Source organism: Lithobates pipiens, unplaced genomic scaffold (assembly GCF_037356315.1).
Source record: "Lithobates pipiens isolate NorthernLeopardFrog02 unplaced genomic scaffold, aLitPip1_a1.2 Scaffold_18, whole genome shotgun sequence".
Lineage (NCBI taxonomy): Eukaryota > Metazoa > Chordata > Amphibia > Anura > Ranidae > Lithobates > Lithobates pipiens.
The window spans coordinates 614,190,914-614,213,484 of record NW_027507758.1 but is presented as its reverse complement, the minus strand read 5'-3'; the positions used below and the strand labels follow the sequence as shown (position 1 = coordinate 614,213,484).

The 22,571-nt window shown below is 45.7% G+C and overlaps 1 protein-coding gene across 1 annotated transcript in view; it reads right to left on the bottom strand.

The window, feature by feature from the left end:
* The window catches only part of LOC143986833 (uncharacterized), a 293,231-nt gene that overhangs the window by 58,553 nt on the left and 212,107 nt on the right, over nucleotides 1–22,571 (bottom strand). The window contains exon 10 of the mRNA XM_077485241.1: nucleotides 10,016–10,162. Coding sequence (XP_077341367.1) covers nucleotides 10,016–10,162 — 147 coding nt within the window. The remainder of the gene's footprint in view (nucleotides 1–10,015; nucleotides 10,163–22,571) is intronic.

The window sequence follows — 22,571 nt, the reverse complement described above, 5'->3', positions numbered from 1 at the left end:
GTGCTCTAGCTAATATTTTACCAGTTTTGTTGCCATATTCATAAAATGTTTTTTTGGAAAGGATGTATTTACGTTTGACTTGTTTATCTAGCATTTCCAGAAGTTGCGAGCGAGCTTTCGTGAGCTCCTGGAGCGTCGCTAAAGCTTGGGTGCGTTTGTGTACTAACTCTAATTTCCTGATATTGGCCAATAGTTCATTGTATATTTTCTTTTTCTCCCTCCTACGTTTAGCTGCCAAGGCCATAAGTGAACCCCTTATCACGCATTTATGAGCTGCCCAATTATTTAGAGGAGAAGTGTCGGACTCACGGTTTTCAGCGAAGTAATTTTTTAATTGAGTATTGATTTCTATTAATAGGGTAGGGTCTGTGAGCAGGGATGAATCAAGTCTCCAAATGGGAGCTGTAGGTTTGGTCTCTGGGAACTGTAATGTTAGGGAGATCTGATGATGGTCCGAAAGTACCATTGGGTCAATAGAAGCAGCATGTAACATTGGGAGATCCTTCTGTGAAAGAAATAGGAAGTCAATACGCGAATATCTGTCGTGAGGGGCTGAGTAGTATGTAAAGTCTTTGCAATCAGGATGCAGTGTTCGCCATGTGTCATGTAACATCAGAGTAGTCAGCGTGGAGTTAATGGTCTTCAGAGCTCGGTATGGGATTGAGGATGTGCCAGATGAAGTGTCAAGAATGGGGTTAAGGGGAACATTGAAATCTCCACCTAGGATCACCATCCCTTCTTGAAACGAGATCAGAGATGACGATATTTCTCTAAAAAAGTTGACTTGATGGGTATTCGGGGCGTACAAATTCACCAGGGTGATATTAGTGCCAGCATATTGGCCTTTAAGAAAGATGAACCTACCATTGATATCTATGAGCTGATCAGTCAATTGAAAGGGGCAATTTTTGTGGAAGATGATAGATACTCCTTTGGATTTCGTTAGAGGGGAGGTTGCGTGAAAGGCAATGGGATACCTATGGTCATACATTTTGGGGACAGAGTTTGTCTTAAAGTGGGTTTCCTGCAGAAAAATGATATCCGCCAAATCTCTGTGCATTGTATGGAGAAGCTTAGAACGTTTCTCCGGTATGTTTAATCCTTTGACATTAAGGGAGATAATTTTCACCCTAAGAGGGGTTGGGTCGTCCGGGCGAATAGGCATGTTCGTGTTATGTAAGAGAACGGAGATGAGAGTTTGTGGGTAGCTTACGAGTCAGAGAGGAGAGTAGAATCCGGCGACCGGAGACTAAGTGGTCGCAATATGGCCAAGCTGTCACTAGTGTTTAAAGCTGTTAAATGTGCAGAAAACTTAGCTTAGCTAAAGCTCTAGGTAATGTCGATTATTAAATGATAAGTAACTAAATAGAACGTGGCAGGGAGATCCCTAGGACCTCCAAGGGATCCCGGGAACTACCAATGTACAGTTGCCCTAAATAACCAGTGGCGTCTGAAGAAAGTGTGTGTGATCAGGAATCAGAGTGCCACCGTCGTGGGGTTGGATCAGCCTTGGATAAAGTCAGGGGAAGTGATGCTTGTAATCCAATATTCTAATTAGCTATAAAGAGTACGGTCAATGGCCTCCCCCTATTGACAATGGAGGTCTATGGACCAACTTCGAGTATGATAAGGGTCACAGTAAATTATCATCCGCCTGGCCCGTGACCCAAACCATAATCTACGGAAAAGTAATTATCATTCTAATTAGGGGAGTACTGTAAACACTTAGTACATCTTTAGAAGAAGGCATCCTATTTAAACGTTTAAGTGAGTTATTAACGTGTAAGATAACCTCTGTTGCATATGGGTTACCCCTAGATGATGATAGAACATCTATGTTCACACAGGGAGCATAAAATGGAAAATAGAGCATATTTTCAATTTATCCCATAGGCAAAAAATCTATTTATGTGACTGTAGTTAGAGCTGGAATCAGAGGTATCAGATATTCAAACCTGTGTAGAAGATCAATTAAAATCAAAACCAGATTAGAAAAAAAAACATAGAAAAGAAACCCCAAGACAAACTTTCCAACTCACTTCCATGCTAACAGAAAATAGTCATCCTACTCCCTTTGTAAAACATGAACTATCCCGGTCTATTCACATAAGCAAAGGAGCATCAAATAATCAAAGCTCACCATCAGAGATGAAGCCACATACTCTCCGGGTAATCTATGGCATATGAACTGAAGTCTGTGAGGGTTCCCTAAGGTATCCGTTACTCTGCTACTTATATACTACCCATTAAGGTGCACTAAGTAGCACATAGTCGGTACGGCAAGCTGGAGTATTGATTGCGAAAAAGTCAAACGGTCGTTCCTCGCCTTCTGTTCTGGACGTCCGTGTATGTGTTAGGAGATAGAGATCAGAGTCATAACAGGATGCACATTAGCTCAAGTCCATGCTGACCAGACAGCGAGTTCTCACGTCCCCCCAATTAGAGGACCAGAATGAGCGTTCAGTGCCGTTTGGTGATGGAGGGGCTGTTACGTTTTTGATTCCGTATTAGCTGGTTGCGTGGAACAGCCCTTCCAATTAACACTAAGTTGGGTAGCGTCTAAACAAGTCCATCATGAGCTCAATATTCACTGAGTACATGCAGTTCGGGAGAAACTGTCACTCTGAGTAAAATTCTATCAGGTTACTGAGACAGATAAGACTCCTTAGGCAGTTCAATGAAAAAGTTGCCAGGTAACAGACAATTTGACCGGGAATTTGTCGTCTGAAGTACAGTATAGACGGGGAGGGATATCACAACGGGGAGCTGAGATAACTATATGAGCATGTAGTGAAACTGCTTATAACCAGGAACAAAGGAAAACACCGATCCATATACCTGAAAAGAAGCTCGCCATGTTAGCGGTCTCTGCGTGCTCTCCTAGGTAATGGCGCTGCAGTCGGGCTTGCAGGGGGTAGTCTGGCGTGAGGTCCCCCGCTTGATCTGCCTGTGGACGGAGATCTGCGACGTCGATGGTGAGATGTTTGGGTCTCCATTGGGTCCAGATCCATGCCGTTGTAATGGCGGAGAGGGATGTGGAAGTCCGCATACCAGTTTGGTAAGTCCACGTAAGGAATGTCTAGCGTGCGGCAGAAGAGATCCAGCTCCTCAGGAACTCTCAAGGTAGCTATGCGGCCGTGATGAGAGGCTTGGAGGGCGAATGGGAACCTCCAGCGGTATCTTATCTCTCTGCGCTTAAGGACTTCCAGCAAAGGACGAAGATCTCTTCTGTTTCTTAGAGTGATCGCCGACAGGTCCTGGAAAATCTGAATTGGGTGATCCTCATGTAGAATTTGCGGTTTCTCTCGGGCTGTCTTAAGGATGTTTTCCTTGAGCGAGAAGTCATTTATAAAGCAAATTATATCCCTAGGCGGGTCTGCATCCTTGCCCTTAGGGCGGAGAGCTCTGTGTATGCGATCCATAGCTATGGCAGTTTGTGGAGGTCTCTCCAGCAGGCGATTAAAGATGGCTTCCACTACGGGCATAAGCTGGTCTTGGTCCACTGATTCCGGTAGGCCGCGCACCCTGAGATTGTGCCTGCGGCCCCGGTTATCAATGTCCTCGACATGTCGCTGGAAATCACGGAGCTGTAGAGTATGGGTGTCCACCCGCCGTTCAGTATGGCTAATCGCCTGTTGTTGTTGCATGGCCTGATTTTCTACCGCCTGCACTCGGCCGGAAATCACCTGTATTTCACGGCGGAGGTCGGCTATGGCAGCTGTGAGAGTGTCCTTTATGTCAGAAGCCACTTCTCGTAGGTCTTGTAAGCTGGGGTGTTGATGGGAGGATTGGCGGTTCGTCCCCGTTTCAGGTGGTTGATCTGTAGGAGTCAGCGTGATGCCTATGTGTCCTCGTGAGGAAGGATTCGCCGCCATATTGGATCCCTGGCTTCGGAAAAGCTCCGGGATTGTTAAGGCTGGACGGGTGTCTGTGTCCCTCGGAGAGCGGGAACGCGATGTTGAGCGGCTCCGGGAAGAGGTGCCCATGTTCTGCCAAAAAGAACGGAGCGAATAGTCCCCAAAAACAGGCGGTTAGGACACGGGCCAGACGGAGCTCGGGAGTTAGGCGGCCATCTTCGTCCAAGGCTAGCCACGCCCCCCGCCCAGTTGTCAGTTAAAGTGACGCAGTGCCATATCACAAAAAATGGCCTGGTCATTAAGGAGATAAATCCTTCCGGGCTCTGAAGTAGTTAAGGTTGCAAGGGTGTTATGAGTACGGCCCATGTGAAAGGGGCCTTAACCTCAAAAGGGTGGCCTGATGTCCCAAAAATGTATGCTGCCATCCCATCTGATCAAGGTTTATAAACAGTGTTACTTTTTGTATCTCTCTATCTCCTGTCTGATCAATGTTTATAAACAATGTTACTTTTTGTATCTCTCTCTCTCCTGTCTGATCAATGTTTATGTAGCACTAACCCCCGAAGGAGCTGCTGGTTAGACTTGGGCTTACCGCTACCTTCTGTTCTCCTTGGTGCACGTCTAGGGGATGTCCCGTGGTAAATAGCCCAGTAACTTAAGACCGACAACAGATCCACTTGAATGGATTTTATTTGCAAAAACTCAGTCAATTGAACAGTCTTTCAACTTGGGATCAAAGGGTTGGAAAAGGAAGTTCAGGTACTCTTAGTATCAAAGTCCAAAAGGGTTAAAGAACTTGCTTACTTTGACGGCATCCAGAGAATAGCCATTCGCAGCTGGATGAACACTCAGGTTGGACAGTCCCTCTCTCACAAGGCCTAGAAGCCAACAAGGTGCTTACTCAGGAACAAAGTCTTTGCCACAGACGTTGTTGAAGAACATGTAGGAAACTAGACTTGAAACACTTGAAGGATACCTGGATCTTTCAGCCAGCTTGGCAATATCCACAAGTTCGGAATCTCTCGGTTACTTCAGCCCTTCCAGGCTCTTGTTAAGAAAACCAACCCGTACGTGTTGTTCTTCTAAAGAGTCCTCCCCTGGAATGCTTGAAGTACACTGGGTCTCTACCGAACCGGAGACGGCACCTAACCACCTCAGAATCCTTCCTTAGTTTTCTTGCCTCGGGCTAGCCAGCCCTGAGACATCAAAGTCAGGTGGATCCGCACCCCAGACCATAGCCTTCTTGGGGGCTGGTCAGGAGGACCAGGACCATGAAGTCAGCACATCATAATGGACCGGAACTCCGAACCATGTGACTTCCACATCTTAAATACCCTCTCCCAGAGGGCACAGCGAGAGGGCCACTCCCACTGACCTGGCTCCGAAAGAGAGTAACTTAAGCACCTAACCAGACCATAGTTCCATGCCTGCCAGAAGAGACAGTGCCCCCTGTGGCCAGGCTGAACATCTCATAGCCAAGTCAGACTGATGCAGAGGGCCAATTTAGACAATTATACCCAAACCAAACTGCAGTTTAGGCAAAGTTTAACTTTGAAAAACGCATAGCGCGTGCTCTTCAGGAGCCGCCTCTACATTTATAAACAATGTTACTTTGTATCTCTCTCTCTCCAATCTGGTAATGTTTATCATTTTTCTTTACATTGTATCTCTCTATCTCCAATCTGATCAATGTTTATAAACAATGTTACTTTGCATCTCTCTATCTCCAATCTGATCAATGTTTATAAAAAAATGTTACTTTGTATCTATCTCCCGTCTGATCAATGTTTATAAACTATGAAATTTGTTAAATAATCAAAAAATATCCATGCTTAGGAAAGTGAACTGCAGCCTCCCTTTAAAACTACACCAAAGTGAAGCAAAGGAAAAATATATAAATCAACAAAGGGATAATGGCGCTGTTCTAAAAAATAATAATAGGTGCACCTTATACTAAAACAATGTATATATCCTGCCCATACCTCTAAATGAAGGTATGTATATTAAAAGTATCACTATAAATAAAGTGCTAGTAACATGGAGATAATAAAATGCATCAGATATATAGAAAGTGCAATGGCAAATAAAGTGCAAGAGAATCCGTGTAAAATGATAAAAAAAAAAAAATAGCAATAATTCTTAGAAGAAATGTGATAAGTTAATCATACATATATATATACACACACACACTTAAAGTGCATTAAAATAATTTATAACTTAAATATATAATAAAAAGTTAATGAAGTGCATAAAAAAATTCTGAACTATATATATATATATATATATATATATATTTTAGGAAAGTGCATAAAAAAAATAATGATATATATATATATATATAATAGTAAAGTGCATAAAAAAATAATGAATATAATGTCCACAATAAATGAATTGTCCAAAATGTGAGTCTCCGGCAAAAAGATGATTGAAGAAAATATATGTTCGAAAAATAAAAAATGAAAATAAAAATCTTAAACCACAACCACCACAGTCCACAGGTGAATAACCTCTAATAAGTCTACAAAAAAGCAACAATCACCCCAACCTAATATGTACAGTATATATATATATATATATGGTATCAAGTATATATACATATATATATCTATATATATATATATATATATATATATATATATATAAATATATATATATATCCAAAGGAAATATATAAAAAATCAAGTATCACAGAGAATCATGTATATATAAAAAATAATAAATAAATTATTGTATTACTTATGTATATGAGAAATAAAAAAGTAATTATATGTGTACACAAAAGATTATACATACATAAAATTATATATATATATATATATATATATATATATATATATATATATATATATATATATAAAATAAAAAACGAATTAATTATATGTGTACACAAAAGATTATATATACATAAAATAAAATAATATATATATATATATCTATATATATATATATATATATATATATATATATATATATATATATATATATATATATATCAGGCACACATAAGATGCCCAAATACTAAGGAATGGTGGCATATAAGGTGGGTGGTGACCGTTATAGAAATTGGAATTAAAATGATGGAAACTAGAAAAATCTGAAATTAAAAATTGGATAAGAAACAGTTAAGATCTATAGTCAATCAATTCATTTAACATTCAACCCCCTCAGAACCAAAGAGCCTAAACGATAAATACATTTAGTTTCATTTTGGGATACCCGGATCTTCTTATTACCTCCCCTCCAATGATCATTTATAATATCTATACCTTAAAAAAATTAGGCCAGAGGGGTCCCGATTAGGGAATTTGTCAAAGTACTTAGAAAGGTTGTGTTTCAGAAACCCACTTTTTATACCATTTATGTGTTCTCTAATGTGAACACATAAAGGCCTGGTCGTCCTGCCCACGTATTGCAACCGGCAAGGGCACTCGATGGCATAAGTCACGTGGGTGCTATTACAGGTAATCAGCTCTCTGATATCAAATTCTTTCCCAGATCTTGATTTGAAGGAGGTTTTCTTCCTCGCTTGCTTCTTACTCACACGACAGGCTAAACATCTTTGACATTTGAAAAAACCTTTTAGTTCTGAAAACAACTTCAGTCTTAGGAGGGTCGATCACATTTTTCACTAACTGGTTCCTAAGGGTTGGGGTTTTTCTGTATATAAAATGTGGTTTCTTTGCAAGTATTCTGCCCAGAATCCTTTCAGATTTTAATATAGGCCAGTACTTCCTAACAATATGTTCTATTGACTTGTATTGCCTATTGAACCCAGTGATGAACGCAACATTCATTTGATGGCCATTGTTTAATATTTCTTTAGTTTTCAGTAATGAATTACGATCCAATTTTTCAATTTCCTTCTTCAATTTGAGTAACGGAATAATTGTATACCCTTTGTCCACAAATTTCTCTTTCAGGGCATCCACTTGAATTTGGTAATCTTCCATATTGTCCTACGAACTCTTAGGAGCTGCCCCTTAGGTATATTTTCTTTCCACCTCGGATGGTGGCAACTTGAGGTAGGTATGTACCCATTGCGATACGTCTTTTTAAAAAAAGTTTTAGTAAGTATCTCATCCCCCACTTTAAAGATCTGCAAATCCAAGTAGTCCATCTGATTCTGATCACACTTGCCAGTAAAAGTAATACCAAATTTATTTATTACTCCCAAAAAAGTGTTAAAGGATTGGGATGTGTCTTCCCACAGGATAATTATATCATCGATATACCTGCGGTAAAATCTAATCTCAGGGGGAGGGTTGGTTATTTTAAATAAGGAGGATTATGAAATGGAAATGGAGAACCTCCTTAAAGTTTCAAATACATATAAAAAAGGGGAATCCCAAACCCCAATACGGGAAGAAATTAAGAACTTTTGTAAACAAAGGGAAAGAAATTAGTATTCTTAATAAAAAGGAAGCCAAGTATTTGGTGCCAGAATCCACAAGAACTCCAGTAATTTAGTATCTACCCAAAATCCATAAGAGACTAGACAAACCACCGGGTAGACCTATTGTAAGTGGAATGGATTCACTTTTTTCTAGACTAGGGGAATATATCGATTCATTTTTGAAACCCCTTGTTAGGAAAGGGAAGTCTTACCTCAAAGAAAATATACCTAAAGGGCAGCTCCTAATGCCGCATACACACGATCAGAATTCCGGCCAGAAAAAGACAGATGAGAGCTTTTCATCGGAAAATGCGACCGTGTGTACGCTCCATTGGAATTTAGCTGTCTGAATTTCCGCCAGCCAAAAATTGATAGCATGTTCTCAATTCTCCAGACGGAAAAACTTTCTATCGGTAATTCCGATCGTGTGTATGCAATTCCGACACACCAAAAATCACGCATGCTCAGATTCAACTACGAGATAGAAGCTATTGGCTACTGGCTATTGAACTTCCTTTTTCTGGTCACGTCATACGTGTTGTAGGTCACCACGTTATAAATGTTTGGAATTTGATGGGACCGTGTGTAGGCAAGACAGCTTGAGCCGAATTCCGTCGGAATTCCATCGGGAAAACCATCAGAGCTTTTTCCAGCTAGAATTTCAATCGTGTGTATGCGGCATAAGAGTTCGTAGGAACTGCTACAATATGGAAGATTACCAAATGCAAGCGGATGCCCTGATAGAGAAGATTGTGGACAAAGGGTATACAATTGATCCGTTACTCAAATTGAAGAAGGAAATTGAAAAATTGGATCGTAATTCATTACTGAAACCTTAAGAAAAATTGAACAATGGCCATCAAATAAATGTGTTCATCACCACGATTCTCTTTCACTGTATTTGCCATTGCACATTCTAAAATCTGATGCACTTTATTATCTCCATGTTACTAGCACTTTATTTATAGTGATACTTTTCATATACATACATTCATTTAGAGGTGTGGGCAGGATATCTGTATGGTTTTAGTATACGGTGCACCTATTATTTTTTAGAACAGTGCCATTATCCCTTTGTTGATTTATATATGTTACTTTATATCACTCTATCTCCAATCTGATCAATGTTTATAAAAAAAGCTACTTTGTATCTATCTCCCGTTTGATCAATGTTTATAAACTGTTACTTTGTATCTCTCTATCTCCAATCTTATCAATGTTTATGACATTTTTTTTACTTTGTATCTCTCTTTCTCCTGTCTGATCAATGTTTATAAACAATGTTACTTTAAATCTCCTGTCTAAAAAATATTCATAAATATGTTGTTTTCTACCTCTCTATCTTACATATGAACAATGTTTATAAACACCGTGCCAGATGTCCTTTTTTTTTTTACAGCAGCTGCTTCTAAGGGAGTTTACACAGGAACTCCCTGCTGTCATTTTGACAGCCATTAGTGGCAAATGAGATGGGGAACAGCAGCGAGGAAGAAGGACAGGATGTACTACACACACCCTGTTTACTCCCAGTGTGTAAAAGTGGATGGACGCTTTTACAAAGCTGCTAAATGCTGGACGAAAGCTCTGCAAAGGCTTTGTAAAAATTTGCTGTACACATTGTTCTTATACAAGCTGCACTGGGAGAAGGAAAGGGAGGATCGGATTATTGGCTCCTAGGGGCAATACTGAAACTTCCACCCTCACATTTGGGTAAGATCTGGTCTGTACCGGGCCACTTAATATCTTATCACAGTCATCCACTTACCGATGGGTTCCTGGCAACCAAGAGAACAGCCTGTTTTACAGCATTTCTTTGTCCCGGGACAATCTGAGTCTAGGTAACAACCCGGGGGGATGGGCAAACATATCGCAAGAGTTTTAACCACGGGACAGGTGCCCGGTTTCACCACCACTGCAGGAAAAAACACATTTATCATTATTAGTATTATTATTTTTACAGGTAGTTAAAATACCTGTAAGTTTTTTTTTTTTTTACCAAAAATATGTAGAATACATTTTGGCCTAAATTATTTTTTGGAGGCATATTTATTATAGCAAAAAGTAGTTGTGGGGAAAAAAGGAAGTCAATTTTGTTTTGGGTACAGCGTTGCACGACTGCCCAATTGGCAATTGAAGCGGAGCAGTGCTTTATCACAAAAAATGGCCTGGTCATTAAGGCGATAAATCCTTCCGGGGCTGAAGTTACATAGTTACATAGTTGGTGAGGTAAAATAAAAGACACAAGTACATCAAGTCCAACCTATGTGTGTGATTATATGTCAGTATTACATTGTGTATCCCTGTATGTTGTGGTCGTTCAGGTGCTTATCTAATAGTTTCTTGAAACTATCAATGCCCCCCCGCTGAGACCACCGCCTGTGGAAGGGAATTCCACATCATTGCCAATCTTACAGTAAAGAACCCTCTACGTAGTTTAAGGTTAAATCTCTTTTCTTCGAATTTTAATGAGTGGCCACGAGTCTTGTTAAACTGCCTTCTGCGAAAAAGTTTTATCCCTATTGTGGGGTCACCAGTACGGTATTTGTAAATTGAAATCATATCCCCTCTCAAGCGTCTCTTCTCCAGAGAGAATAAGTTCAGTGCTCGCAACCTTTCCTCATAACTAATATCCTCCAGTCCAGGCCCGGACTGGGGCAAAAAATAGGCCCGGGCATCTTGGATTGAGCAGCCCATGATATGTTGACCAGCCCCTTCCCCACTTTCCACCCTGACAAATCCCCTGAGAGAGGGGAGGGGGAACCCAGCAGAGGAGTGTGGGGGGGGGGGGTGAGGTGGGACCAGGAAAGAGCATGGGGGGATGGAGAGCACAGGGAAGAACCTTGAGAACATGGGGTGGGGCAAGAGCACAGGGAGGAAGAGAAGAGCACAAGGGGCAGCGGAGAGCATGGGGGGAGGGGGAGAGGACAGGGGGCAGTAGAGAGCATGGGGGAAGGTGGAGAGCACAGCAAGGGTGGTGGAGAGCACAGGGAGGGCGGTGGAAAGCATGGGGGGAAGTGGAGAGTGCAGGGAGGGCGGCGGAGAGCATGGGGGGAGGTGGAGAGCATCGTGGGAGATGGAGAGCGCAGGGAGGCAGCAATAAGCATGGGGGGAGATGGAGGGCACAGGGAGGGTGGTGGAGAGCACAGGGAGGGCGGTGGAGAGCATGGGGGAGGTGGAGAGCATGGGGAAGGTGGAGAGCATGGGGGAGGTGGAGAGCACAGGGAGGGCGGCGGAGAGCATGGGGGAGGTGGAGAGCACAGGGAGGGTGGTGGAGAGCATGGGGAGGTGGAGCGCACTGGGGGGGTGGCAGAGGGCATGGGGGAGGTGGAGCGCACTGGGGGGTGGCAGAGAGCATGGGGAAGGTGGAGAGCACAGGAAGGGTGGCGGAGAGCATGGGGGGATGGAGCGCACTGGGGGGGGGGTTGCAGAGGACATAGGGGAGGTGGAGCGCACTGGGGGGGTGGCAGAGAGCATGGGGGAGGTGGAGCGCATTGTGGGGGTGGCAGAGAGCATGGGGAGGTGGAGTGCCCTGGGGAGGTGGCAGAGAGCATGGGGAGGTGGAGCGCACTAGGGGGGGGGGTGGCAGAGAGCATGGGGGAGGTGGAGAGCACTGGGGATAACAGAGACCACGGGGAGGTGGAAAGCACTGGCGGGGGGTGGCAGAGAGCATGGGGGAGGTGGAGCGCACTGGAGGGGTGGCAGAGAGCATGGGTGAGGTGGAGCGCACTGGGAGGTGGCAGAGGGCATGGGGGAGGTGGAGCTCACTGGGGGGTGGCAGAGGGCATGGAGGAGGTGGAGCGCACTGGGGGGTGGCAGAGAGCATGGGGCAGGTGGAGCGCACTGGGGGGTGGCAGAGAGCATGGGGGAGGTGGAGCGCACGGGGGGTGGCAGAGAGCATGCGGAGGTGGCGTGCACTGGCGGGGGTGGCGGAGAGCATGAGGAGGCAAAGAGTATGGGTGGTGTAGAGAGCCGAGGGGGGAGGGGGGGCAGCAGTAATAAGCAGGACAGGAGGAGCGGTGGGGGCGGCTGCATATAGAACAATCATTCTCTCCATCTTCCTCCTGCAGTCTCCTGCTTCTCCTCTACCTCTCTCAGGCATTCCGATACTGCAGGAGGAAGATGGAGAGAATGATTGTTCTATATGCAGCCGCCCCCACCGCTCCTCCTAGGCAGGTTATAAGGGAGTGAGCGCAAAGCACGGGCTGAACTCACGTTTACTGTTATCCGATGATCTGCCAGGACTCAGCAGCAGGTGTCTGCTCTGGCACCTCCCCCTTCACAGTCACGCCCTCTGGCAGACTGCCACCGATGGCCGACCTATACGGCCGAAGGCTTCACATCTAGCTCCACCCCGTCTATGTTTACATCTCCCTGGCCGATGAGCTGAGTTTAACTGGCAGCTCGGCGGCCGCGGAGAGGCTGCATGCATGAGCGGTGCGGGCTCAAAGAGCCTTGTGCCCTTCATGTACTTACAGCATGGCGGCCCCCGACGGCCGCGGCCCACCGGGCAATTGCCTGGTTTGCCCTATGGCCAATCCGGGCCTGCTCCAGTCCCTTTATTAGCTTTGTTGCCCTTCTTTGTACTCGCTCCATTTCCAGTACATCCTTTCTGAAGATCGGTGCCCAGCAGTGGCGGCTGGTGCTCAAAATTTTTGAGAGGGCGCAAACAAACTGAAAAATTCTGAAAAAAAAACCATCAATTGCAGCTTCACTGTAACATCAATTGCAGCCACTGTGCCCATCAAATGCAGCCACTGTGCCCATCAAATGCAGCCACTGTGCCCATCAATTGCCAGTGTGCCATCAATTGCAGCCACTGTGCCATCAATTGCCATCACTGTGCCGTCAAACGCAGCCACTGTGCCATCAAATGCAGCCACTGTGCCCATCAATTGCTGCCATTGCGCCATCAATTGCCGTCACTGTGCTGTCAAACGTAGCCACTGTGCCACCAATTGCCGCCACTGTACCATCAAACGCAGCCACTGTGCCCATCAATTGCCACCACTCTGCCCATCAATCCCAGCCACTGTGCCATCAAATGCAGCCACTGTGCCCCATAAAATGCAGCCACTGTGCCCCATCAAACGCAGCCATTGAGCCATCAAACGCAGCCACTGTGTCATCAATTGCCAACACTGTGCCATCAAATGCAGCCACTGTGCCCATCAAACGCAGCCACTGTGCTCATCAATTGCCACCACTGTGCTATCAAATGCAGCCACTGTGTCCATCAAACGCAGCCACTGTGCCCATCAATTGCCACTACTGAGCATTCCAAAACAGACACTGTGCCATCAAATGCAGCCACTGTGCCCCATAAAATGCAGCCATCAATTCCTGCCACTGTGCCAATCAATTGCCACCACTGTGCCATCAAATGCAGCCACTGTGCCATCAATTGCCACCACTGTACCATCAAACGCAGTCACTGTGCCCATCAATTGCCACCACTGTGTCCATCACTGTGAATTCAAATGCAGCCATTGTGCCATCAAACGCAGCCACTGTGCCCATCAAACGCAGCCACTGTACCATAAAATGCACCCACTGTACCCCATAAAATGCAGCCACCGTGCCATCAAATGCACCCACTGTGCCCCATAAAATGCACCCACTGTGCCCTATAAAATGTAGCCACTGTACCCAGCAAACCCCGCCACTGTGCCATCAAACGCAGCCACTGTGCCATCAAATGCAGCCACTGTGCCCTATAAAATGCAGTCACTGTGACCCATAAAACGCACCCAGTGAGCCATAAAACACAGGCACTGTGTCATCAATTGCCACCACTGTGCTAAAAAATGCAGCCACTGTGCCCATCAAATGCAGCCACTGTGCCCATCAATTGCCACCACTGTGCCAATCAATTGCTCTGGCTGTGCCTCATCAAATGCAGCCACTGTGCCATATCAAATGCTGCCAAAGGCATCTCTGCCCAGCCCGCCACTGCCACCCTGCACTTACCAGTTCAAAGGCGCCGCACCGCATCACCATCTAATGCAATCACTGTACCAAATAAAATGCAACCACTGTGCCCTATAAAATGCAGCCACTGTACCATCAAACGCAGCCACTGTGCCCATCAAACACAGCCACTGTGTCCATTAATTGCCGTCACTTTGCCATCAAATGCAGACACTGTGCCCCATAAAATGCAGCCACTGTGCCCCATAAAATGCAGCCACTGTGCCCCTTGTAACGCAGCCACTGAGCCATCAAACACAGCCACTGTGTCATCAATTGCCACCACTGTGCCCATCAAACGCAGCCACTGTGCCCATCAATTGTCACCACTGTGCATTCAAATGCAAACACTGTGCCATCAAATGCAGCCACAGTGCCCATCAATTGCTCCGACTGTGCCTCATAAAATGCAGCCACTGTGCCATATCAAATGCTGCCAAATGCATCTCTGCCCAGCCCAGCACTGCCACCTAGCACTTACCAGTTCAAAGGCACAGTGCCGCTCCGCTCGTCCTCTCCTCCGGTCCTAGAGTCGACTCCACCCCCAAATGATGATGTCAGTGAATGAGGATTCAGACACACTCGCCGCCCACTGTCCTCTCCTCCTTCCCCGCTTTGCCAATCCTAGCTAGTTAATCTGGCATATTAGCCAATTAGAGAATAGTGGGGGTGTTTACGGGCGCAGAGCTTGCAACCACACCCTAAACATGGGCAAATCAGCTTCCCAGCCTGCATTCAGCTGATTGCAGGTTGGGAAGCTTCCTATAGACCGCCGCATGTCTGGTCACTCTTAAGCCGCTTACACACGGGCGGACTGTCTGGCCAACTAAGTCCGTCAGACAATCCGACGGACAGTCCGTCCTACTTTTGAATGAACGGACTTGACCACACACGATGAACAGACAGTCCGCTGAAAGCTTGCGTGATGACGTGTACAGCACGTACGACGGGACTAGAAATACGACGTCCAATACACTGCAATGCAACCTTCGTCCGTGTAAATCCTTTCTGAGCGTGCGCCATACTTAGTCCGTCCAACTAGCCTACTCACGAGCGGACTGTCCGCTGAAACCAAAGTTGGACGGACTGTATTACGGAAATTCCGAAAGACTTAGTCCGCCAGACTGTCCGCTGAAAAAGTCCGCTGAAGCCCACACACGAGCGGGCTGTCCGCTGAAATGTGTTTCAGCGGACTAAGTTGGACAGACAGTCCGCCCGTGTGTATGCGGCCTTAGAGTGACAAGTTTTTTTTAAAACAGATTGGGGGGGGGGGGCAGTGCTCAAGCACACCCTATGGACGGGCCACCACTGGTGCCCAGAACTGGACAGCATACGCTAGGTGCGGCTGGACCAGAGTCTTTTAGACTGGGAGAATTATCGTTTTATCTCTGGAGTTGATCCCCTTTTTAATGCATGCCAATATTCTGTTTGCTTTGTTAGTTAGATTCCCCCAGAGGTTCTTCCCCCAGTGTATGGATTGCATTCGTATTTTTGCCACCCAAATGCATTATTTTACATTTCTACATTAAACCTCATTTACCATTAACCCCATTAATTTGTTCAGATCTTTTTGCAAGGTTTCCACATCCTGCGGAGAAGTTATTGTCCTGTTTAGCTTAGTATTGTCCGTAAATACAGAGATTGAACTGTTTACCCCATCCTCCAGGTCGTTTATGAACATGTAGCACAGGGGTTTTTCCACCCAAGCTATTATGTTAATGTGTTGTTTCTTAAGTAAGGGAATGGCTCCCTCTAGTGTCCTTTTTGTGCTAATGCTGTTATGACTTTTTCTTACAATTCTGAAAGACAGCTCTGAAAAGCATTAGGGAAAATGTAGTTCCATGTTCAAGTAACTCATATGTTTAAATCAGTCAAGGAACTACCTACCCACAATGCCGAGGTCACCTACCCACAAGGCCAAGCCACAGAAGAGCATGCTGTGTAGGCAAATAAAGGGGACATGCGTGGCATGCTTTCGCTTTCTCCAGATGTTATTCAACACACAGCAGGAGGCCTATGTGTGTGCCCAGGGCTGGGGAAGCCTGTGGCCTACAGCGGAGAATGGATCGCCTGCCCCAGAGGGATCCTTGTGAACTGCCCTGCTGATTAAGCAGGAGGATCGGTCTGCATTACAGAACATTTGAGGTTTCCTGCATTACAGTCACTGGCTATCCAAAGGTGCGGTGTGACGACACAAACTTGGATCGGGACTGAGATATCAAGGAAGGAATATAACAAGCATCTGGGCCTGTTGTGGTGAGCGGGCACTTGCCCAGCTCAATATAGTACACTGTGACTGTGTGAATTAGTTCAAGCCTGCTGGTGGGATCTTATTTGTCCACGTGTATAGTGTAACTTCAGGGTTTGCCTTCCTTGGGCTGCAGAGTTGATGCTGAGTTGCATCCATCTTTAAGGAAGAAGTTCTACAGGTGTTTTACATATGCAAGTACACAGTTACCAGCATGTCTTTTTTACTATAGATTGCTACCTACTTGTTTCCTGGATTACAAATACTGCAATCTAATAAGCTAGCTGAAGAAAGAAGACAGCAAGAGACTTTGTAATTTTCTATAAAGCAGCACAGCTTCGGTTTGCAGAGTGGACAGTGTATTGCAACCTAGAGGGAGTCCTTGAGTACATGATATAGACAAATGTATTGTATTTCACTACTGCATTGAACTTGATATTTCATATTGGACATGAGTCCCACTCTTTGCCTGTCTGCATATACTTCTCAGATGATCATTGAGTTCTTTGTTCATACACAGCGATTGTCATTTACGTTCATTGTTTATGTTTGAGTTGTCACTGTGTCTATTGTGTTAAACAATTATTTTTAGTAAACTGCTTATGTGGTTAGTTTACAATTTGTGTGAGACTCTATCTATTACTACAGCTGGTGAAGTGACGAGTACCAAGGTGACGGTAAATATACAGTACAGAGTGTTATTACTGTGTTTCTCTTTACCACTGGGTCTCACACTAGCATTATCACACGGGTGTGCCAGAGGGGTTGAGTCTGTTTTTGGGGGTTGATAGGCAGAGTGCAGGCCCAAAACAATTATCAGTAGCTCCTTCGGGGGTGAGCGCTACAAAAAAATTAGACAGAATTGGTCCCAGCACAGAACCCTGGGGGACCCCACTACCCACCCCTGACCATTCCGAGTACTTCCCATTTATCACCACACTCTGAACTCACCCTTGTAGCCAGTTTTCAATCCATATAGTCACTAGACATGTGCATTAATTTTCATCCGAATGCATTTTCGTCCGAATTTCTGGTATTTTTATTATCGTTTTGACAAACGATAACGAAAGCACAGAGTCCGAAAAAAGAAAGATCCGACATAAATAAATGCTTTATTTTGTTTTCGTTTTGACACAGTTCGCTACAGATAGGAGATTCGACGTGACTCTGACAATAACAATCCGTGTTTATTGAACTCGTATCATAACAGTCCATTCATTCACACAGAGGCAACACGACATCCAGCACGACTTTGGGAGGCAAGGCAACTTGGACACGACTTGAGTGTGAATCACAGCGCGACTTACAACACGAATTTAATGTAAAAAAAAAACGGCATGGGTTCCCCTTCAAGAGCATACCAGGCCCTTTGGGTCTGGTATGAATATTAAGGGGAACCCTGCGCCAAAAAAAAAAAGAAATTTGCGTGGGGGTCCCCCTCAAAATCCATACCAGGCCCTTCAGGTCTGGCATGGATTTTAAGGGGAACCCTGGGCCAAAAAAAACAAAATGGCATGAGGGTACCCCTCAAAATCCATACCAGGCCCTTCAGGTCTGGCATGGATTTTAAGGGGAACCCAGTGCCAAAAATAAAAAATGGCATGAGGTCCCCCTCAAAATCCATACCAGACCCTTATTCGAGCACGCAAACCTGGCAGGCCGCAGGAAAAGAGGGGGGACGAGAGAACGCACCCCCTCCTGAACCGCACCTGGCCACATGCCCTCAACATTGGGAGAGTGCTTTGAGGTAGCCCCTCAATGCACCTTGTCCCCATGTTGATGAGGACAAGGGCCTCATCCCCACAACCCTGGCCAGTGGTTCTGGGGGTCTGCGGGCGGGGGGGCCAGTGACATTTATACAGTAATATGTGTTACATTATTTTTCTTTATTTAATAAAAATTGTATATATATATATATATATATATATATATATATATATATATATATATATATATATATATATATATAAATATATATATAAAACTACTGACTGGTAGTGATGGACGAACTTCCGACAGGATGTTTCGCGAACGCGGCCAAAAGTTTGCAAACCGCAAAGTTTGCGGTGGACCCCATTGACTTTAATGGCAGGCGAACCTTAAAAACCTACAGTCATATTTTCAGCCATAAAATACTTACTAGTTGTGCACACATAGTCCCACAACATGGACACTGACATAACAAAAGTATTAAGTGAATCTGGATTCGACACCGACAAGCATTCTTTTTTTATCTGTGAAATATTGACAATTCAGGAGCGCATGAAGGCCATGGAGGAGAGGCAAGGTCAGGGCAGGCTATGAAGGGGGTGCAGGAGATGATCAGTGCCACAGTAAGGGTAGCACAGTCCTGTGCCAGTGTCCCAGTGTGCCAACCTGTGCTTGAGCCCCTCCCTCTGCCCGCCCCTTACCCCCACCTATGCAGAGCTCCACTGCGGTGGTCCGGAGGTGCCAGTTCAGTGCTGATCCTCAGCCATGGTGCTGGCACTGCCTGCTGATTGGCTTCTCCGCTGCTATCTCCCTCACTGTCTGAAACCAGCCCCGCTATAGAGACTGAGCACTGACACCAGCACCGTGATTGAGAGCACTGACACCTGCACCGAGATAAAGAGAACTGACAGCAGCACCGAGAGAGAGAGCACTGACACCAGCACACACTGAGATAGAGAGCACTGACACCAGCACCGAGATAGAGAGCACTGACACCGCACCAGCACCGTGATAGAGAGCACTGACACCAGCACTGAGATAGAGCGCACTGACACCAGCACCGTGATAGAGAGCACTGACACCAGCACCGTGATAGAGAGCACTGACACCAGCACCAAGATAGAGAGAACTGACACCAGCACCAAGATAGAGAGCACTGACACCAGAACCAAGATAGAGAGCACTGACCCCAGCACCATGATAGAGAACACTGACACCAGCACCGAGATAGAGAGCACTGACACCAGCACCGAGATAGAGAGCACTGACACCACACCAGCACCGTGACAGAGAGTACTGACACCGGCACTGTGATAGAGAGCACTGACACCAGCACCGTGATAGAGAGCACTGACAAAAGCACCAAGATAGAGCGCACTGACACCAGCACCGAGATAGAGAGCACTGACACCACACCAGCACCGTGATAGAGAGCACTGACACCAGCACCGTGATAGAGAGCACTGACACCAGCACTGCGATAGAGAGCACTGACACCAGCACCAAGATAGAGAGAGAGCACTGACACCAGCACGAGATAGAGAGCACTGACACCAGCACCGAGATAGAGAGCACTGACACCAGCACCGAGATCGAGAGCACTGACACCAGCACCGAGATAGAGAGAGAGCACTGACACCAGTAGCGAGATAGAGAGCACTGACACCACACCAGCACCGTGATAGAGAGCACCAACACCAGCACCGAGATAGAGAGCACTGACACCAGCACTGAGATAGAGAGAGAGCACTGACACCAGCAGCGAGATAGAGAGCACTGAGACCACACCAGCACCGAGATAGAGAGCACTGAGACCAGCACCGTGATAGAGGGCACTGAGACCACACCAGCACAGAGATAAAGAGCACTGACACCACACCAGCACCGAGATAGAGAAAGAGCACTGACACCAGCACCGAGATAGAGAGCACTGACAGCAGCAATGATACCAGCAACTCGCTGCGGGACCCAAAAATATGACACCGCTCAACCTCTTCAAACAGGAGGGCATGGGCATATAGTACGGTGTGCTTTTTTGTACAAGGAAGTGAGCCAAAGATAGAAAAAAGGTCCGTGTGCTCGATTAAATAAATTGTTTATAGAGTTATGCATATACATGGTCTACTGGTCACATGTGTTGAATTCCTCCGAGATCCATGCCTCATTCATTTTTATAAATGTGAGGTAGTCAACACTGTCGTGAGCTAGGTGAGTGCGCTTATCGGTCACGATCCCCCTGCTGCACTGAACGTCCTTTCGGACAGGACACTGGACGAGGGGCAAGCCAACAGTTCCATTGCAAATTGGGCAAGCTCTGGCCAGAGGTCAAGCCTGCCCACCCAGTAGTCCAGGGGTTCATCACTCCTCAGAGCGTCCACATCGGCCGTTAACCCGATGTAGTCGGACACCTGTCAGTCTAGGCGTTCCCTGAAGCTGGATCCGGATGAGACCTGTTGATGGGTCGGCTGAAAGAATGACCTCATATTAGAAGTCACCAACAAACTTCAAACCACCCTCTTCTTGCAGGCGCTGTTGGATTGGTACCCCCAACTCTTTCTCTGGGAGTGGAAATTCCTCCTCTGCCAGCGCACGCAAAAGCAGAATGCAGCATTTCTCGAAGCAAGGCCTGGAAGTGATCCATTCTGACAGCCCTCTGTGACGGTGGTAACATTTTCACCACTTTGTGTTTGTATCGGGGGTCTAAGTACCTTGACACCCTGTACTGGTCCTTGAACTTTATGCTTTTTATATGGGGGTCCCTGTTAAAACACTGGAGCATGAAGGCCCCCATTTGCACTAAACTGGAAGTGGTGTGGTGGCCTGGCTCCTGCTCATCATCCAGGATAATGTCGTCCTCCTCGTTCTCCTCTCCCCATCCACGCACAACAACAGAGATCCCAGAAAGGTTTAAAGCATGCTCTTCTTGCTCCTACTCATCCGCCCTGGCACCATCCTCCTCTGACTCCTCTTCAGACTCCTGTTATTGACTTGTCTCAGATAGATTAGCCCCCCCTGGGAATTCATCCAGCATTGCGACTTCCTCATCTTCCCGCTCCTGCTCCTCCACAGCTTGATCAATGACACAACGCAATGCACACTCCATAAAGAAGGCATAAGGTACCATGTTACTGATGGCGCCATGGCTGCGACTGACCAGTTTGGTGATCTCCTCAAATGGCCACAGAAGTCTGCATGCGTCGCGCATGAGCAGCCACTGGTGCGGTGAAAAAAAAAACAGCTCCCCAGAACCTGTTCTGCCGCAGAGTTCATACAGGTAGACGTTAACTGCACGTTTCTTCTGGAGCAGCCTATCAAGCATATAGAAGGTTGAGTTCCATCACGTCAGGCAATCGCAAATAAGACGTCTGACCGGCAGATTGTGTCGCCGCTGAATGTCAGCAAGGCGAGCCATGGCCGTGTAAGATCTTCTGAAATGGGCCGAGATTTTCCTTGCCTGCCGCAAGATGTCCTGGACCCCAGGGTATTTGACAACGAATCGCTGCACGACCAAGTTTAAGACGTGTGCCATGCATGGCACGTGCGCCATTTTGCCCTGTTTCAATGCGCTAAGCAGATTGGCACTGTTGTCACACACCACTTTACCAACTGTCAAATTGAGTGGTGTTAGCCACTGATCTGCCTGTGAACGCAAAGCTGAAAGGAGTGCAGGGCCAGTGGGGCTCTTGGCTTCCAGGCACAACAGACGCAGCACAGCATGGCAACGTCTCACCTGGCATGTCGAATAGGTTCTGGGGAGCTTGGGCGGCACAGCGGAAGAGACGCTAGCAGCGGAAAAGGAGGAGTCAGCCAAGGAGGAGAGGGAAGAGGATGGAGTAGGAGGAGGAGAAGAAGAGGCAGGCCTGCATGCAATCCGTGAAGGTAAAACCAAATCTACACGGGTGCCACGGGTTACATGCTTGATGGCCATCAGAAGGTTCACCCAGTGGGCAGAAAAAGTTATATACCTTCCCTGCACATTGGTTGTCAAAGAAAAGCACAAGCACTTTAAGAGACATTTTTTCTCTTTGATCTTTGGTTTCTACTTTATATTTTACACACTATGCTTCCCACTAGCTCTGTAGTGCATTTACTTATTTTGTTTTATAGTTTATTTTATCATACATATATATTGTTTACATTATATTGGTTCCGGGCTTTTATATATATTTTTAATACACCAGATCCAGCTCTATTTTTGGTCAGTACATTGGACTGTTTACTTACCATTGGAGTCTTATATGTACAATTCATCTTCTGAGCTTATTTACTGATGTTTTCCTGTTAAATATTTGATATATATATATATATCTTTCTTTGCACTTTATGGGACCTCAATTTTGAGTTTGATACTCAATACTTTATACTAATACATTCCCATTTAATATCATATGTGCTA